The sequence below is a fragment of the Hordeum vulgare genome, chromosome 7H, assembly GCF_904849725.1.
Source record: "Hordeum vulgare subsp. vulgare chromosome 7H, MorexV3_pseudomolecules_assembly, whole genome shotgun sequence".
Taxonomy (NCBI): domain Eukaryota; kingdom Viridiplantae; phylum Streptophyta; class Magnoliopsida; order Poales; family Poaceae; genus Hordeum; species Hordeum vulgare.
The window spans coordinates 447944478-447962210 of NC_058524.1; the positions used below are offsets into that span (position 1 = coordinate 447944478).

A 17733-nucleotide genomic window follows, 5' to 3' on the forward strand; every position below is an offset into this window, starting at 1 on the left:
GACTTGTGCCTGGTTGCAACGGAGGAGCCTGCATCTGTGGATGTGGCTCTGAACGAGGCAAGCTGGAAGGAGGCCATGGACGCGGAGCTCTCTTCCATCCACAACAATGAAACGTGGGAGCTCGCCACGCTCCCTTCCGGCCACAAGGCCATTGGACTGAAGTGGGTCTTCAAGGTAAAAAAGGATCCTGCAGGTCATGTGCTCAAGCACAAGGCGCGACTTGTCGCCAAAGGCTACGCGCAACGCCAAGGAGTGGACTTTGACGAGGTCTTTGCGCCGGTGGCACGCATGGAGACTGTGCGTTTGCTGCTCGCGCTCGCCGCTCACTGTGGGTGGCAAGTGTACCACATGGACGTCAAATCGGCGTTTCTCAACGGCGATCTCAAGGAAGAGGTTTACGTGCACCAACCGCCCGGCTACATCATCCCCGGTGAGGAGCACAAGGTGCTCCGGCTGCGCAAGGCCCTGTACGGACTCCATCAAGCTCCACGGGCGTGGTACGCCAAGCTGGATGCCTCCCTGGCATCGCTCGGGTTCGAGCGGAGCCCCCTGGAGCATGCCGTGTTCAGGAGGACCACGGGCAAGTCGACGCTGCTCGCCGGCGTCTATGTGGACGACCTGATCATCACGGGCACGGACGACAACGACATCGCCATGTTTAAGCAACAGATGCACAGTCTGTTTGCGATGAGCGATCTTGGCCTCCTGAGCTACTACCTGGGCGTCGAAGTCAAGCAAGAGGCGGGCACGATCTCCATCTGCCAGAGCGCATATGCTCGCAAGATTCTAGAAGCGACAGGAATGACAGACTGCAACTCCTGCCACACGCCGATGGAGAACCGGCTCAAGCTGTGCAAGGGAGGAGACGGAGACGCAGTGAACGCAACAGACTACCGGATCATCGTGGGCAGTCTGCGTTACTTGTGCAATACCCGTCCTGACATCACTCATGCCGTCGGGATGGTGAGCAGGTACATGCAGGCACCCACGGCGTCGCACTGGGCAACGGTGAAGCAGATCCTGCGCTACGTCAAGGGCACAATTGGGTATGGCTGCAGGTACAAGGAGAGCTCCGGTGGCAAACCCAAACTGGTGGCATTCAGTGATAGCGATCTTGCTGGGGATGTCGACGACAGGAAGAGCACAACTGGGGTGGTTTTCTTCCTCGACTCCAACATCATCACATGGACTTCTCAGAAGCAAGCTGTGGTTGCCCTCTCATCTTGCGAAGCTGAGTACATTGCAGCTTCCAAAGCGGCATGTCAGGCTGTTTGGCTGAGCAGGCTTCTGGGCGAACTGCTTGGACAGCCACCAGAGACGGTGAAACTGTTGGTGGACAACAGGTCTGCGATTGAGCTGGCAAAGAGCCCAGTGCACCACGAACGAAGCAAGCATATCGATCTTCGATTTCACTTCATTCGTGAATGCATTGAGGAAGGCAAGGTGGACATCGAGCACATCAACACGGATGGCCAACTTGCTGACATTCTAACCAAGGCACTGGGCCGCGTCAAGTTCTTGGAGATGCGACTGAAGCTCGGTGTCATCGAGGTTTCTTCTGGGCGCCAGGATTAAGGGGAGAATTGTTGACATTGTAATCCTGCCGCTGTTAGTTAGCGTTTCTGGTTTCAGAGAATAAAACGGCGAGAGCACGAGGGTGTGCGTGCGTTGACCGGTTCCTTAGCAGCTAGGTAGACTAGGTAGCTTTGCACGATTCGTGGGATGGCATGGATCAGGCGTGCATGGCGGCATCAAGGGCGTGGCGAGCTGGACGTGGGATGGCGCGGCCGCATAGCTCGGCATGACCCAATTTCTGTTATCTTCAGTCTTTGATTATTAAGCAATGAACGAGAGAAAACGCTGCATAGCTTAATGCAGCACAAAACACTTGAGTCCCTCTCTGTCTAACAATAAACAGGAGCCTCGGAAGCACACCAGACAACACCAAATATTAGTGGCCAATGATGCCAATGATTATTGTATAATAAGAGCATACATATGGTTTGTTTCATACAACAGGCATTATTGTTCTCTTCACCGGTCTTATTAGCAGTCGACATTTTTTTCAAAAAAAAAAAAGCACGTCGACTTTTCTATTTTTCGCAACAGCAGATGATTCTAGGCTGTCACTACGGAGGCAAGGTTACTCTCTGGCACAAGATGAGATCCGACAGGGTCTTCCCGTGCCGGTCCACCCTTCTGGAGCAGTTCACGCCGCCGTCGAGGATGTTCCTCACCACGATGTTCAAAGAGCTGATCCCCGGGACATCGTAAATCTCAACCACGACGCGCTCAAGCAGATTGTTTCGGCGCTCGATTGCTCCGTCGTTTGGAAATGACGAATGATCAAGCAGGGGAGAAAGAGAACCCTTCACCCACTCAGGAGTGATCACTGTCCTGAGCCGGCCAATGTCGTCGAGGAAATGAGGGATGATCGACAGATTCAGATCGTTCCCCTTGTCGCCAGCTCTGCTGTGGGCCACATGGTACAGGGCGATCTCTGACCCGGATGGAGCTGGAGCAGATACAGGAGGTGCTGGTTCTTCCAACTTTGTGTTCAAGCGTCGTTGAATGCCCGGCGCAGAACTTCCTGTGTACCTCTTCTTGTTGGCATTTGTAGACCGGTTCTGTGACCCAGGAATGGTTGAGTTCCTCGCGTTGGCTTGCCAGAAGACGTTTTCCCTATCAATCTGTACAAACAGAAATTAATACTATATCAAAAGGCATATCATGTGTTTCAATAATTCTCTATAGGAATTGTCATCAAGTTAAGAGTGTTCTCTGATATAATGAAAATGCCGGCACGTATCATGTAAACTGCTCATGGGATTCAGTGAATTTGTCATCCATACCAGCAATTTGTGCAGAATTAGCTCGTTCTTTCGACCAGTGCTGCCAAATGGATTTGGAAACAAACTTGTCAAGTTGTTTTAGCGACTCTATGAACAAGGACAAAACAGAAAATGCTGACATCTTCTCCATGAAATATGGTAATATTAAATTCGTTTTCAGAAGTAGTTTCCATGGTTGATCCCCACGACATAGGTTAGCCATCTATGGAAGGCATACCTCAGTGCATACATAACTATGCTATAAGATCAGCCACAATGGGACATCACCGACAGTAATAGCTCTGCAAACACAAGGCCAGCGTAATTAATTATAAGTACCTGATGCCACCACCCCCAGCTGGACCATTTGTATAAAGTGCAATGAACTCCTCAATGAATCCACCAGCATGCTCCTCCCGCTCAAATAGCCCGTCCATCCGAAGTCTAACATCTATCACTTCCTTGGAAGAGTAATTGTCATTGTTACCTCCATTAGCTTTCAAGCTATCATATCCCATAACGTATGCGATAATTTTCTCTTCGATGCCGGGATATCGTTCATTCAGCCATGACCTAACCTAATAACAGCAGAAAAGGTTTAAATGCAGGAACTGCCTTTGTGTTGTCACGGTGTAAATAGGTACATTCAATTGTTAACACACCAGATCAGAAAAAAAATATTGCATGCAAATACTTTCATGATCTTACTAGGTATTCTGCTGCCTGAGCGCGCCTTAAACACTCTTGTCCCCCGTATGATATCTCTCCCCAGCCTTTCCATCCATTTGCCTAAAGAAAAAAATGTGAAGGACTACAGTGAGAAACCTAGCAATGAGCCTCTTGATAAACTATCTGGATAATCAAAGGACCTTTCTTCAATTCATGAACAATATTGTATGATTCTATCTGAGGTTCGAAATAGCATGCTTTATTTGAAATAATAACATTATCATACACAAACTTTCAGCAATACAACACATAAATACTTCATTTATATTGGTGATTTTTGCGGTTCCAGTAACATAGTATGGAACAGAGTAAATACCCAACTACGCAACATGTCAATACTAGGCGATGGTTGCTTTTAGTTGGAAGAAGACTGAAGATAAACTTGAAATAAGTACAATTTATATTCTTACTAGGAAAACATACAGTAGGAAACAATTGGAGGAGTTTCTCAGGCCGGCAAGGATCAGATGGTTTTGCTCCTTTACACCGAACCTTGTCTTGTGATATTTGATGGAACTGCACGTCACTGAAATCTACAACCTGCTAACAAATGTTCAGACAGGAAGCTTACATGGGATTGGAAATGTAAGATGACCTCACCAGATCAGGAGTGATGTAGTTTGCAGGGTCTCCAACTTCATACAGAAGCTGTTCTGCGCAAGTGCTATAGCTCAGAAGACCTCCGCTACCCTTTGCCTTGCCAACACAAACTTCTCCTTTGTAACTCACTTCAGCATATGGAAGAGACAAATCTCGAAGCTGCTCAAAAGAAAAACCTCGATGTGCATCTCCTGCTCTTTACAATACCAGATGTAGAACATAAAAAAAAAACATGAATCAAGAATGAAGTGAAAATTCCCACCTAGTAATAATTTTGAAAGGACGAGAGATGTACCAGGGTGCATGAAATATCCTCCAGTGAGTTGACAACCACATTCCAGAAGATGGCTGGCTAATGTCCCTTGTGCCAACTTCTCAAAGTCATCCCAATTCCAACCCAATTCGTAGACCTTATATTGGAAAGGCAGTGGGAATACATATTCAGATTTACATATTTTGAGCAACTTGAAAAAGAAGAAAAACAGAATTAAACCCTAACGAAATAATGGGTTCTCTGAAACAACACCTGAAAGTCGCTGGAGCTACAAACTCCTTTACCAACTTGGTAGTGGGAGAAACAAAATAAGTATGACAGATAGCAATTTTCTGGCAAAATGGAGATCGATGGTGACAAAACAAAAGAAAATGGGCCGAAGTAATCTTCTGAAATCATGTAACTTATGCCGTCTATAGCGAACTATCCAGTCAAGTTTTGTGCATGAATCAGCAAGAAAGAGAGAGCATTCATTACTGAGCATTGAAGGTTGTCAGGACCCAGCAAGATGATCAGCCGTGTGTTTGAACGACGATGTGGCGCGAAGCAGCAGGAGCCCTCCATCCCAGATCCGACGCGCCAGATGACCCCATACCGCTTCGCTTTAAAGGAGTCAGCGGCTACCGTGGATGCTCGATCGGACGGCGATCCGCGTGCCGGGCGTCCCTGTCGCTAATCCGGCACGCCACCTTTCTTCTTCCTCTACTTTTTGCTTTACTTTCGTTCCTCCTTTGTAAGGCTATATAAGCCACGGATCAGGCTCGTTTTGAGCTCATCTTTTTGTTAGGGTTTACCCCGTTGCGCCGCCAGTGTTCCTGGCCGGCTACCCTGTACTGGAACTTCTTAATTCCTCCTTGATTTGCCCAGTAAAGTGGCTAGTTCGAGTGAAATTCGACCCTGTTCTTGATCTTCAGATAGCAGAGTCTGACAATGGTATTCAGAGCCAGTCCTTCCTCGGAGTAGTTCTAGGTCTTCCGGTGGCGTGAATTGGGGGAAGAGCAGGGAAAATCCTCCCTCCCTCCCGATCCAGGCGGTGAGCTGACGGTGGTGCTGGTGGCGGCGATCATTCGGTACAGATCTGGTCAGGTTAGTGGTTGCAAAAAGCTCATTGCTTGCGTAGTAAAATCCCACCACCCTCCCGGATCCGGTGTACTTGGTGGCGCGGCGTCGGCGGCGGTGTTGGCGGCGGCAGAACTAACAACACCAGTTCGGGTTGCAGCTGCGGCTGTGGTAAAATTCCTCTCTTGTGTTGTCTAGTTTCAGTGGGGTTTTCGACACTCTGTCAGAACCCTCTCTGCTCTTCTCATGGCTAAGGTGGTTGCTCCCACAGACTCCTCCTCCACTGATCAGTTGGAGTTTACCTCCCTCCAGCTTGATGTCCAACTTCTGCAGAAAAACAGGGAAGGGGACAGAGTGGAGTTTGATGAGTTCAGGGACTATGTGCATGACAACTTCCACAACTTGCAGAAATCTTTGGGTGACTTGCAGGGCACACTGTCTACTTTTATCTCTGGGTTTCCTAAAGTCAGAGAGGTGCAGCCCAACCCTCAAGAAGTTCCTCAAGCAAGTGTTATTGCTCATACACCACAAGGCCCTGTGAACAAGTTCCAAGATGCTCAGCAATCCCCTGTAACTGTGGGTTCTGCAACCTTGGTGGACAAGAATTCTGGAAAAGAATTAAACCTTGATGGTACACTCAAATTACCCTACAGACATCCCCATTTTGCAGACAACAAGCAGGCAACTACTGAAGCTAAGAACCCAGTTGCTGCTCACCAAGTGCCCCCTGGCCAGCAAGTCACTAACTTGGAGCAGGATCAAGGTGAGGGACAAAATGCTCATTTGGACAGAAGGTTTGGCACTGCAAACAGAGACTGGCCTCCAGAGAACAGAAGAGTGCACACTCTGGTAAAACCTGCCAAGTACAACATCCCTGAATTTGAGGGCACCAACACTGACTCCTGGATTCAGACAATTGAAATGTATTTTGAAGCTGCCAGAACTCCCCTGGAACAAAAGACTGAAATTGTTGTAACTTACCTGACAGGCCCTGCAATTGAGTGGTGGAGAGGCACAGGTATCATTGCTAATACCTTGCCTTGGTACAGGTTCTGCAGACTGATAGGTGACAGGTTCTCTGAAACTTCAGTTTGTGACAATGTCAGAACATTCCATGCCCTTACCCAGACTGGAACTGTCAATGACTATGTACTACAGTTTGAGAAATCTATGAACCTAATCAGAAGAGATAACCCAGCATTGCCCTAGGAGTACTACAAAACAAGCTTCATTGTTGGCCTATCTGACAACATTCAACATCATGTCCAATGTCATGAACCTCCTGACTTACACAAAGCTATTTGGCTAGCTAGAAGAATGGAGCAATCTCAGCCAGCTAAGAAAGTACAACAACCATTCTTCAGTCACACTGTCAAAAGGCAAATTCAGTTTGACCCTGGCAAACAACCTCCCAATTCCACTGCCACTGTTATTCAACAAGCAAGGTTGAAGGGCATTTGCTATAGGTGCAAGGACCCATGGTTCCCAGGGCACAAAAAGGTCTGTAAACTAGCAAATCAAATGCAAATACAGGCACTACAAGAGAGCTGCCCTGAGGATGCAGAGTTAGTATATTATACTGCTGAAAGTGATGATGCTGACACTCCTCTTGTGGAAAGTGATGACCCTCCATTGCAAATATCCATGCATGCCTTGATGGGAATGAGAGCTACTAGGAAACTGAGCTTCACTTTGACTGTCCTGTTAGGGAATATCCCTGCCACAACCCTCATTGACAGTGGTAGCACTGCTACATTCATCACACCATCTTTAACTCAGAGAGCAAAATGTGCTATAACCCCAACCAAGAGGAGACAGGTGATTGTGGCTAATGGTGCTACACTTTGGTCAGAGTTCATTGCACTTAACTGCCCCTTTTCTCTACAAGGAACTAACTTCTCCACAGATTTCAGAGTGTTGCAATTACAAGGTTATGATGTTATCCTAGGGGCTGATTGGATGGCTGCATTTAGTCCTGTGGAACTTGACTTTGATGAGATGCAGGTCACAGTCACATTACCTGAAGGTGAAAAGAAAAAATTCCAAGATGAGAGTCTAGCCACTGTACCAGTTCAAGAAATTCTTCCCACTGAATCTATTCCCAGTGAACCTGTGTGTGAAGCTGTTCTTTTGCTTCACAGAATTCTAGTGAAAGACCCTGTGGATCTACTAGTGCCTGAACCAATACAGAAGATTCTTAAGGACTATTCCCCTGTTTTTAGCACTCCAACAACTTTACCCCCCAAAAGGGCTATTGATCATGTTATCACATTCACTCCCCAAGCTAAGGTCATTAACCAGAGGCCTTATAGATTGCCTCACCACCAGAAAGATGCAATGGAAAACATAGTACAAGAGATGATCAAGTCTAAAGTTATCAGGGACAGTAACAGTCCTTATTCTTCCCCTGCCCTTTTGGTGAAAAAGAAGGACATGACATGGAGGCTGGTAAATGATTTCAGAAAAGTGAATGAGCAGACTGTGAAAAACAAATATCCCATCCCTGTTATTGAAGATCTCTTGGATGAACTGAAGGGTGCAACAGTCTTCTCCAAGTTGGATCTGAGAAGTGGTTATCACCAAATCAGAATGAAAGAGGATGACATTGAGAAAACTGCTTTTAGCACACACTGTGGGCACTATGAATACTTGGTGATGCCCTTTGGACTCACCAATGCTCCTGCCACATTCCAGCTCCTCATGAACACTATCTTAGCCCCTTACCTAAGAAAGTTTGTACTGGTCTTCTTTGATGATATCCTGGTCTATAGCAGAAATATGAAGGAACACCTGCAACACCTCAAACTTGTTCTAGAAGCACTGCAGTCAAATCAGTTATTTGCAAAACTTAGCAAGTGCACTTTTGCTCAACCACAAGTGGAATACTTGGGCCATGTCATCAGAGGTGATGGGGTAGGTACTGATCCTACAAAAATTGAAGCCATTATTCAGTGGCCAGCACCTGAGAATGTAACTCAGTTAAGAAGTTTCTTGGGCTTAACTGGTTACTACAGGAGATTTATTCAACACTATGGGTTTATCTGTAAACCTCTGTTCAACTCCTTGAGAAAAGACAATTTCCCGTGGGGGTCTGACCAAATGGAGGCTTTTAACACACTAAAACATAAAATGACTCAAGCCCCAGTCTTAGCACTTCCAGACTTTTCTCAGCCTTTTATATTGGAAACTGATGCTTGTGCATATGGCATTGGTTTTGTGCTGATGCAAGAGGGTAGACCACTCTCTTACTTCAGTAAAACTATTGGTCCAAAAGCGGCAGCAATGTCCACTTATGATAAAGAGGCTTTAGCAATTATTGAAGCACTGAAGCACTGGTAACATTACTTTGCTGCATCAGCACTAGTAATCAGAACTGACCAGCAAAGCTTGAGATACATTCAGGACCAAAAGCTAACAGAGGGGATCCAACATAAATTGTTAATCAAGTTGCTGGGATATAATTTCAGAATTGAATACAAGCAAGGGAAGAACAACAAAGTTGCTGATGCATTATCCAGAGTCCAATATAGATTACACTCATTAATTGCTACTCAAGCTCAGCCCAGCTGGTTAACTGAGGTTGTTGCTAGTTATGCTCAGGACCAAAAGTGCAAAGATCTCCTAGCTCAACTGGCCATCTCTGCAACTGCTGTCCCTAACTTTACCTTGCAACAAGGAGTGTTGAGATACAAAAACAGATTTGTCATTGGTTTGGACAATGCCCTTAAAACCAAACTAGTATCAGCAATGCACAACTCTGAACTAGGGGGCCACTCTGGACACAGAGCAACTTACCAAAGAATGAAACTCCTTTTCCACTGGCCAGGCATGAAGAAATTTATTATGGAATTCATCAAAAAGTGCCCAACTTGCCAGATCAACAAACCTGAGCATTGCAAGTACCCAGGATTACTGCAGCCCCTCCCAGTTCCTGACTTTGCTTGGTGTCACATTAGCATGGATTTCATTGAAGGTCTCCCTACCTCCCAAGCAAAGGACATGATTCTTGTAGTGGTGGACAGATTCACCAAGTACAGTCACTTTATTCCAATGAAACACCCCATTACTGTCAGTACTGTGGCAAGAGCTTTTACTGAAAATATATTCAAGTTGCATGGACTCCCTTCAGTTATTGTCACTGACAGAGACAGGATCTTCACCAGCAACCTCTGGCAAGAACTGTTCAAGAAACCGGGCATCAAACTGCACATGAGCACTTCCTACCACCCTCAGTCTGATGGTCAAACAGAGAGGGTTAATCAATGTCTGGAGAACTACTTAAGATGCATGGCTTTCCTCCAACCTCAAAAGTGGCTTCCCCTAGCTGAGTGGTGGTATAACACTAGCTACCATACATCACTCCAGCTCACACCTTTCCAAGCCTTGTACAACAGACCACCTAACATGCTCTCTGAAGCTGCTCTTTATCCTGCTGAGATGGTTCAGGAATTCTCCTCCATCCTAAATGCAGAACAACTGGCAGCCCAGATCAAGGGTAACCTTCTCAAGGCACAGCAAAGGATGAAGCTATATGCTGACAGAAAGAGATCTGAAAGAACACTGGAAGTGGGAGACATGGTCTATCTGAAGCTCCAACCGTACAGGCACACCACCCTAAGCTTGCACAGATGCCTTAAGCTACATTCCAAATACTATGGACCCTTCAGAATTATCCAGAAAGTGGGGCCTGTAGCTTACAAACTGTTGTTGCCTGATCATTGCAAGCTTCACCCTACATTCCATGTCAGCCAGCTTAAAAAGCACCTGGGCCCACAGGCCATACCCAACCCTCACCTCCCCCTACTCCATACAGATGGAACCATCTTATTGGAACCTGAGAAGATACTGGAACGAAAACTCATTCCTAGGGTGCAAGGAGATATTCAAATCCCAGTGGTCAGATGGCTCATTAAGTGGACCAACCTTGCTGAACAGGATGCCACCTGGGAGGATGCCTCTTTTATCCAAAAAGTATTTCCGGCATTCCAGCCCTGAGGACAGGTCTGAAGTTACTGGGGGGGGGGGGGGGGGGGGGGGGGATTGTCAGGACCCAGCAAGATGATCAGCCGTGTGTTTGAACGACGATGTGGCGCGAAGCAGCAGGAGCCCTCCATCCCAGATCCGACGCGCCAGATGACCCCATACCGCTTCGCTTTAAAGGAGTCAGCGGCTACCGTGGATGACGGCAATCCGCGTGCCGGGCGTCCCTGTCGCTAATCCGGCACGCCACCTTTCTTCTTCCTCTACTTTTTGCTTTACTTTCGTTCCTCCTTTGTAAGGCTATATAAGCCACGGATCAGGCTCGTTTTGAGCTCATCTTTTTGTTAGGGTTTACCCCGTTGCGCCGCCAGTGTTCCTGGCCGGCTACCCTGTACTGGAACTTCTTAATTCCTCCTTGATTTTCCCAGTAAAGTGGCTAGTTCGAGTGAAATTCGACCCTGTTCTTGATCTTCAAATAGCAGAGTCTGACAAAGGTTTCCTACTAACAGATTTTATATGTTGTAATGTTACATCATCTTGCAGAAGCCAACAAATCCACACAAACTAAAACTCAAATACAAAGATTGCCTCATATTCTTTCTGTTAACAGTGCAGGAAGATGGCTGGGTACCGGGCGCTATCAGTTTGGCTTGGGATGGGTTTACCCCAACTTAAGGTAACGAACCTAATATAGTACGAATCTAATCTTAACGAACCGTAAAGAGATAACTAATTGGTAGATATAGCTGTAACTTCCACGCATGATGTTTTTTCTTTCTATTTCTTCAGCATGTGTGCAGCCAGAGGCCATAGACCAAGGCTCACGTCCTCCTATGGCACCGATTTTTTCATATGATACAGTTACGTTGAAACGATGAAATTACGGAATTATTAGCAAGCATAAGTAGCCATGAAGGCATACCATGGGTGCTAAGAATAGTGCAGCATCAGCAACCCGAGAAGTAATGACGACATGTGGTTTGTAATTTTCCAAGCAATGTACAATGGGGGCTGCACCAAGGTATGTGCTTCTTCCCTGCACACACAACAAAATATCGTCAAATGGTAAACCAAGATAAATAATATGCAAGTTATCAATGCTCATTACAGTGAAATGACCAGGAAAATATATATGTATTGAGGCAAAGCAGCAACAATATGTTAATGTTAAGTTCTATAATAGGTACGCTGCAGAATCTCCTGATGATACAATTTCTAAGTCCTTTCTCATTCATAGCATTCTCTCCGAAGATTTCCCTAGATCTAGTAACGATCTTTTGGCCACATATGTCAACCACAGCGCTCTTATATGCCATGGATCACATGAGACATAATTACATAGATTGACAAACTAATTTCAGAAGATTGGATGCAAATTGCTGATCTTACTTCCTTGTAAGTTAACAAGACTGAGGCTAAGAAACCGGATATCGTTTATTTTATGAAGTCAGATGAATACAAAAAAAATGATGATCCAAAAATTACCTCTGCCACTCCCATTGATTCATTCGATAATACTGAGTTTTCTGCATAAAGGCCAAACCCAAAAACAGTTGTAAGCTTGATTATCAGTTTTGATTCCACACAACAAGCTATGATGACCGGCATTCCTTGATTTATACACAACCTTGGTAGCACCCAAAGTATCATACAATTGGTACTACCAAACAGCTAAAAATTACCTGGCCCTGAAGTTGATGATTCATAAGCTACAGCGACTGTTATCTCCAGTCCCAAACTAGAAGCAAGGTCCAGTATTTCTTTCTGTGCTCCAGGTGGATCAACTAATAAATGGGAAAGACACTTACAATATCTAATTGGGAAAACAAAACAAATGAGGTAAAGCAAAGCTCCAGTCAGCATTGTCTTACTTGCGCCCATGTTAGTTATTATGCAGACTTCTCTATCCAAAGCCAAGGGTAGAAGCATGGACAGCCATTCCTTAACTGCATATTTATACATTACCGAAAGGTGCATTGAAATTCTTATTGAAAGTAACATAAGCAACAAAGCAAATAATATATCCCTACTGAGAGAAGGACCAAAACAGTTCCTCAAAAAAAGAGAAGGACCAAAGTATGTTATACATGATAAAAACTAGAGAAGTTTACCCTTGACATGTACAAAGAAGATATACAATTAAATACATGCAATAAGTACTCCATAAACTCGCAACCACAGGTGCAGTTCACAAGATAACAGGTATCATCTGCTTTGATTAGCAATACAACTAAATGCATAAGTAACAAACATTTGTCAACAATCATACCTCGGGGATCAAATCCTTTCCCTCCTGACAGCATAACTTGGTAGCGGTCTGCAAGTGTTCGCTCCGCCAAACACTCAAGTACTATGTAGTTAAGTTCTTCGACTCTCTCCAATAACTTCAAAGCAGCCATCGGCCGGTCACCCCCAAATCCAGCCCCACAGCCAACATACACTTGATTCTTGCGCCGTTGAGGATTCCTCCTCTATGAAGCAACAGATGTATTGGAATAATTGAAGCATTCGTTTGATTAAGTCATGATTGGCAGGGAAAATTTCCAGTTCTGAAAAATGCTAACCAGCTTGACTACACAGTTCTCAACTTCTTCCACTGCTACTGCCTCCCTGCAATTATTTTGCTATGAGAATGAAGTACATACATGTAGAGCTGCAATTATTTGACACAAGAGTTTGGAAAAGTGTGGGATTTTTTAAATTTGGCATTCAGACGTGTGACAAACACATTTCGCATACAGAGAAGCACTCATTTTGGAAACAGAAATACAGCAACATCAGATAATTCATCTGCGTGCATGACATCAAGGTTCGAAGAAATCACTTTCATTCTGATTTTATCAATGATAAACTAAAGAGCTAATCCACCACGCAGAGATCTATTTGAGGGCCATTGAAGTTCAATTGAACCCCCCAGCTCCAGAAGAAGATTTGGATCCGATTTGCTCACATGAAGGAATGACCAGACGAGGAACTCTTGGAACGAAAAGCAAAACAAGCCAGGGCTTCCTCGAAAACTGAAGAGAACACCTAACATTCCACCCATATTTGCATAATTCCGTAAAAAACCTAAATTGCGATCAGACTAAAGCATAACTATAATTACAAGGAAAACCTAAATTGCGATCAGACTAAAGCATAACTATAATTACAAGGAAAAAGGAATTCGTCATCTAACTACAGTAACACATGACAAAAAAAAAACAAAGTAGATTCCAACATCGAATCGACAGAGCCATATTAACGAACAAGAAATAGAGCAAAATCCATGTTGTGAAACTCTAATAACCATGCGATTTATAACAATTATAAGCAAGCCACTGGGTCTGGGTGGTCATTACATCAAACAGGTCGCAGGCGCCGTCCTGAGCGGCGCGAGCTGAACGCAGCTGAAGAAGGACAAGAGCGGAGCAGGAAGACGAGCTCCGATTTGGACAGGCCGCGTGGATAAGACGAGGAGCTCCGCCTCCAGCTCTCTCTCGAGGAGAAGAACAAGGGTCTCCTTTTGAGAGATTTGGATACTTGGCACTTTGTTCGTGGGGATTCGCTGAATTGCCACTCTCAAGATTTCCTTTATTCTATATTTATTTTTAGCTGGAGGCAAAACCTTTGCCTTTTTTTTTCCAATTAAATGACCCTCAAATCGCAATCCAGAGACACTCAGGGCCTGCTTGGATGGTCGGTTCGTTCCTAAATACACCCGTAATATATACAGACTCATTTTTATTCCAAACAAAAATAATATAACAGCCAGTAATGTACATCTGTAAATTTAATCCGGATATAAAAATTTACACCGAATCCAAGCGGGGCCTCATGCGGGAACCGCTCATTCTAGCCGTAAATTTTAGGTTGATTTCTGAAAGCTGCTATGCGTTGGTCGATAGGTCTTTTTAAAAGATCCGTCGTCGCCTCATGAGTTCTTGGACGTGGTAGAATTTATCGGCTGAACTGCTTCCTCTATTTCGCAATATATATCTTATTTCAAAAACATTTATAATAGAAGTTGTGTTGCGAAACTTTTTGTAACATAGACTGTGTTATGGGATTACTTTTTTGTAACAAAAACTTTGTTGTTGCAGATTTTTTTTCTTGTAATAGAGATTTTGTTGCAGAGATTTTTTGTAATAGGGATGATGTTGCAAAACCTTGGCTAAGTTGTCGTCATCATCCTCTATGGTGCTTCGCAACACAACTGATGTTGCAAGATATGATAAACGAGCATAGGCAGGGGAAATAAAGAACCCATGCGAGCGTTTGTGAGGATGAACGGATGAAGGACGATCCAACGGCTGCGTGCGTGGCAGAACTTTCCGCATGATCAGCCGGCAGAGTATGAGTGTTTCCCTAAACTTAAGTATTACAGTTAAAAAAAATCAAATTAATTTATATCTATAAACCTACTTTAGAGATATATCACTATCTTTTAGTTTCATATGTAACAACTCATGAATTCGGGTTTTGCACATAAAATTATGTTAAAAGTCTTATTTAATCCCATATGTAAGCTCGGGCTTAGGCTTTTATCAGTCCCATAACCCAGTGTAAGAAAATCAATAACATATTGCAACATCCTACAACAGGGATCCGACATGTTTACACGAGATGGCGAACATCATAGGACAATACCATAATAACATATAACGAATATCAACCATATCACACCACAATTAGCCCATAGGATGAAAAAACTACTCAAACATAATAGAGTTGAAGCACATCATTGGACAATAAAATATAGGATCAAGCACCAAGTTTAAGTAGGGATTACAACGGGGCAGGAGAGAGCACACCACTACGGAGAGGGAGAAAGATGGTGACGACGACGACGAAGTTGTTGGAGATGATCGATGTCACAGTAGTTCCCCAGGTGGCGCTCTGGCGTCACCTAGAGAGAGAGACTCTCCCTCCTTCTTCTTCTTGCTTGGCCTTCCCTCTAGATGGGAGAAGGGTTACAATAATGGTCCTTGGCCTCCATGCCCCCCTGAGGGTGGGAGTCCCTCCGAGATTGGATATATCCTCCTCTTTTTCTCTAGTTTTACCTCTCTGTTTTGGTTCTATTTTGTGGACGAACACCGTTTCACAAAAAGTCAAGAGATCGTAACTCCGATTAGGCTAAAAATTTAATATGAATTTTCTCATAATTAGCTTCCTTTAGTTCGAAGGAGAGGTCAAACCGACCTACAGTCTCTCCACAAACCTGCATGTCGCTGGTGGGCCCTATGCTCCATTGCTGAGTATGTGGGGGTCGCAAGCATTTCCCTGTGTTGATTATTCCACCATAAATTCAGATATATATATATTTTCAGGTCATTCCGGCTATGTGAATTTTTAACCTAAAAACTCTGAAACAATAGAAAACACGAATTGGCCTTCGGCACTCGGTTAATAGGTTAGTACAAATAGAAATAAAATAAATTATTGCCAAAATATGTAAAAGTGATATGATAATAGCATTAAACAATCAAAAATTATAGATACGCCGGAGGCATATCACGACACAATGGGAAGGGCTTCTTATTCGTGCTTGAGCCTCCACCCTCTTTCTTCCTCTCTCAAACCATAACAAAAATCATTCAAAACTTCCAATTCTTCGCGGTTTTAGTTTCTTTGATCCATGCATATTCATTACTGTTATGTTTCTCCTTCCATCCATGGTTTATTTTCATCCTCTCGTGGTTATTTTGTTCTAGTCATTGCCCTAGATGAGATGCAAACCTTCATTGCCTCCTCCACTCCACACAGGACGACCCCTCAGTCGACGGATCCGGACTGGTTGGAGTCGGATATGATGGGGTTGTACATTAGGGGTAGGCCTATGGACATGCTTCCCTAGGCCCGCCTAAGACCCCTTACGGACATCAGTGTCCTTAAAGTCACCAGTGTAGCCTCGACCTCACTCAGTTCAGCAACCGGCAGTCGGTCTGCCTGGAGTCACTCGGATCACCTTGCATCAGTCGGATGCATCTTGCCATTCGGACTACAGCAAGGAGAAGGCACCAGAGAGGCTGCAACAGCTAAGGACTTAATACATCACATGAAGTGTAGTGTAGGCTCGCGTTACCAGTAAGAATAGTACCGTGAAGTGAAATAACAGCCAAAGAAGCGATAAATATCAGCGTGAAAACATGATGCAAAATGGACGTATCAACTCCCTAAGCTTAGACCTCGCTTGTCCTCAAGCGAAAGCCGAGCTCAATAAATATGTCCACATGTTTAGGGAGAGAGGTGTCGACAAAACAAGATATGAACATGCATGCATCATGATCATGATCAAAACAGCAATACCAACATATAATCTCTCATACTAAAGTGATAATTCCTTCACAAAGTAAAGGATGGATCAAGAACCTTACCGAGAAGTAACAACCGATAGCCTTTAGTCATTGAAGCAATTGCAATTTATCACAACATCAGAAAGAGTCAAATAAGAGCTTGTAAAGCAAATCCACATACTCAATCATTCTTTCATTCTCTACAATTGCTACAACTCACGTGGTACTCATGAGATCAAAGTTTCATTTGAACACAGAGAAAGATAGGGTCTTATAGTTTTGCCTCCCAACTGCTTACCTCAAGGGTAATGTCAACAATAATAATTCATGAATACTTACCTCCAAGTTGACATATGAATATAGATCTTTCCCAAGCAGGTGACGGTAGCCAAGACAAAGGCAAAATAGGGAATTGGTGAAGATCACCATGACTCTTTCAAGGGCAAAAAGTAAGGTACAAGATAGGCCCTTCGCAGAGGGAAGCAGAGGTTGTCATGCGCTTTTGAGGTTTGGATGTGTGTCCTCTTAGTGCGGAGGAACGTCACTTTATATTGCCCCCTGTGATAAAGAACTTTATTATGCAGTCTGTCTCTTTTATGTCTTCTTCATCACAGGTTCGTATAAAGCTTATTTTTCCACACACTAATAGATCATACATATTAGAGAGCAATTTTTATTGCTTGCACCGATGACAACTTACTTGAGGGATCTTATTCAATCCATAGGTAGGTATGGTGGACTCACATGGCAAAACTGGGTTGAAGGTTTATAGATGCACAAGTAGTATCTCTACTTAGTGCGGGAGGTTTGGCTAATATGAGGTGGAAGCAATCGTCACATGCTAAGGGATCTCTAATCATATAACATTGTTCGGAGCCAAACAAACACAATTCATTATGTTGTCTTCCTTGTCCAACATCTACTTCTAGGCATGCAATAGTTTAGTGAGTGTTCACAATCATAGATGGTGTGAGAGATGATATAT

At 44.3% G+C, this 17733-nt stretch overlaps 1 protein-coding gene across 1 annotated transcript; it reads right to left on the reverse strand.

Annotated features, from left to right (window-relative positions):
- Window positions 1-1951: 1951 nt before the first annotated feature.
- Window positions 1952-14080, reverse strand: LOC123407679. Its single transcript, XM_045100866.1, has 14 exons — window positions 13815-14080; window positions 13038-13083; window positions 12743-12944; window positions 12345-12419; window positions 12156-12257; window positions 11959-11999; window positions 11396-11509; window positions 4456-4570; window positions 4161-4351; window positions 3984-4100; window positions 3540-3620; window positions 3171-3409; window positions 2853-2892; window positions 1952-2690 (listed from the first exon to the last, which is right to left on the reverse strand). Coding segments are annotated over exons 1-14 (1926 nt in total). The 5' UTR covers window positions 13817-14080; the 3' UTR covers window positions 1952-2129.
- Between the last annotated feature and the right edge of the window lie 3653 nt (window positions 14081-17733).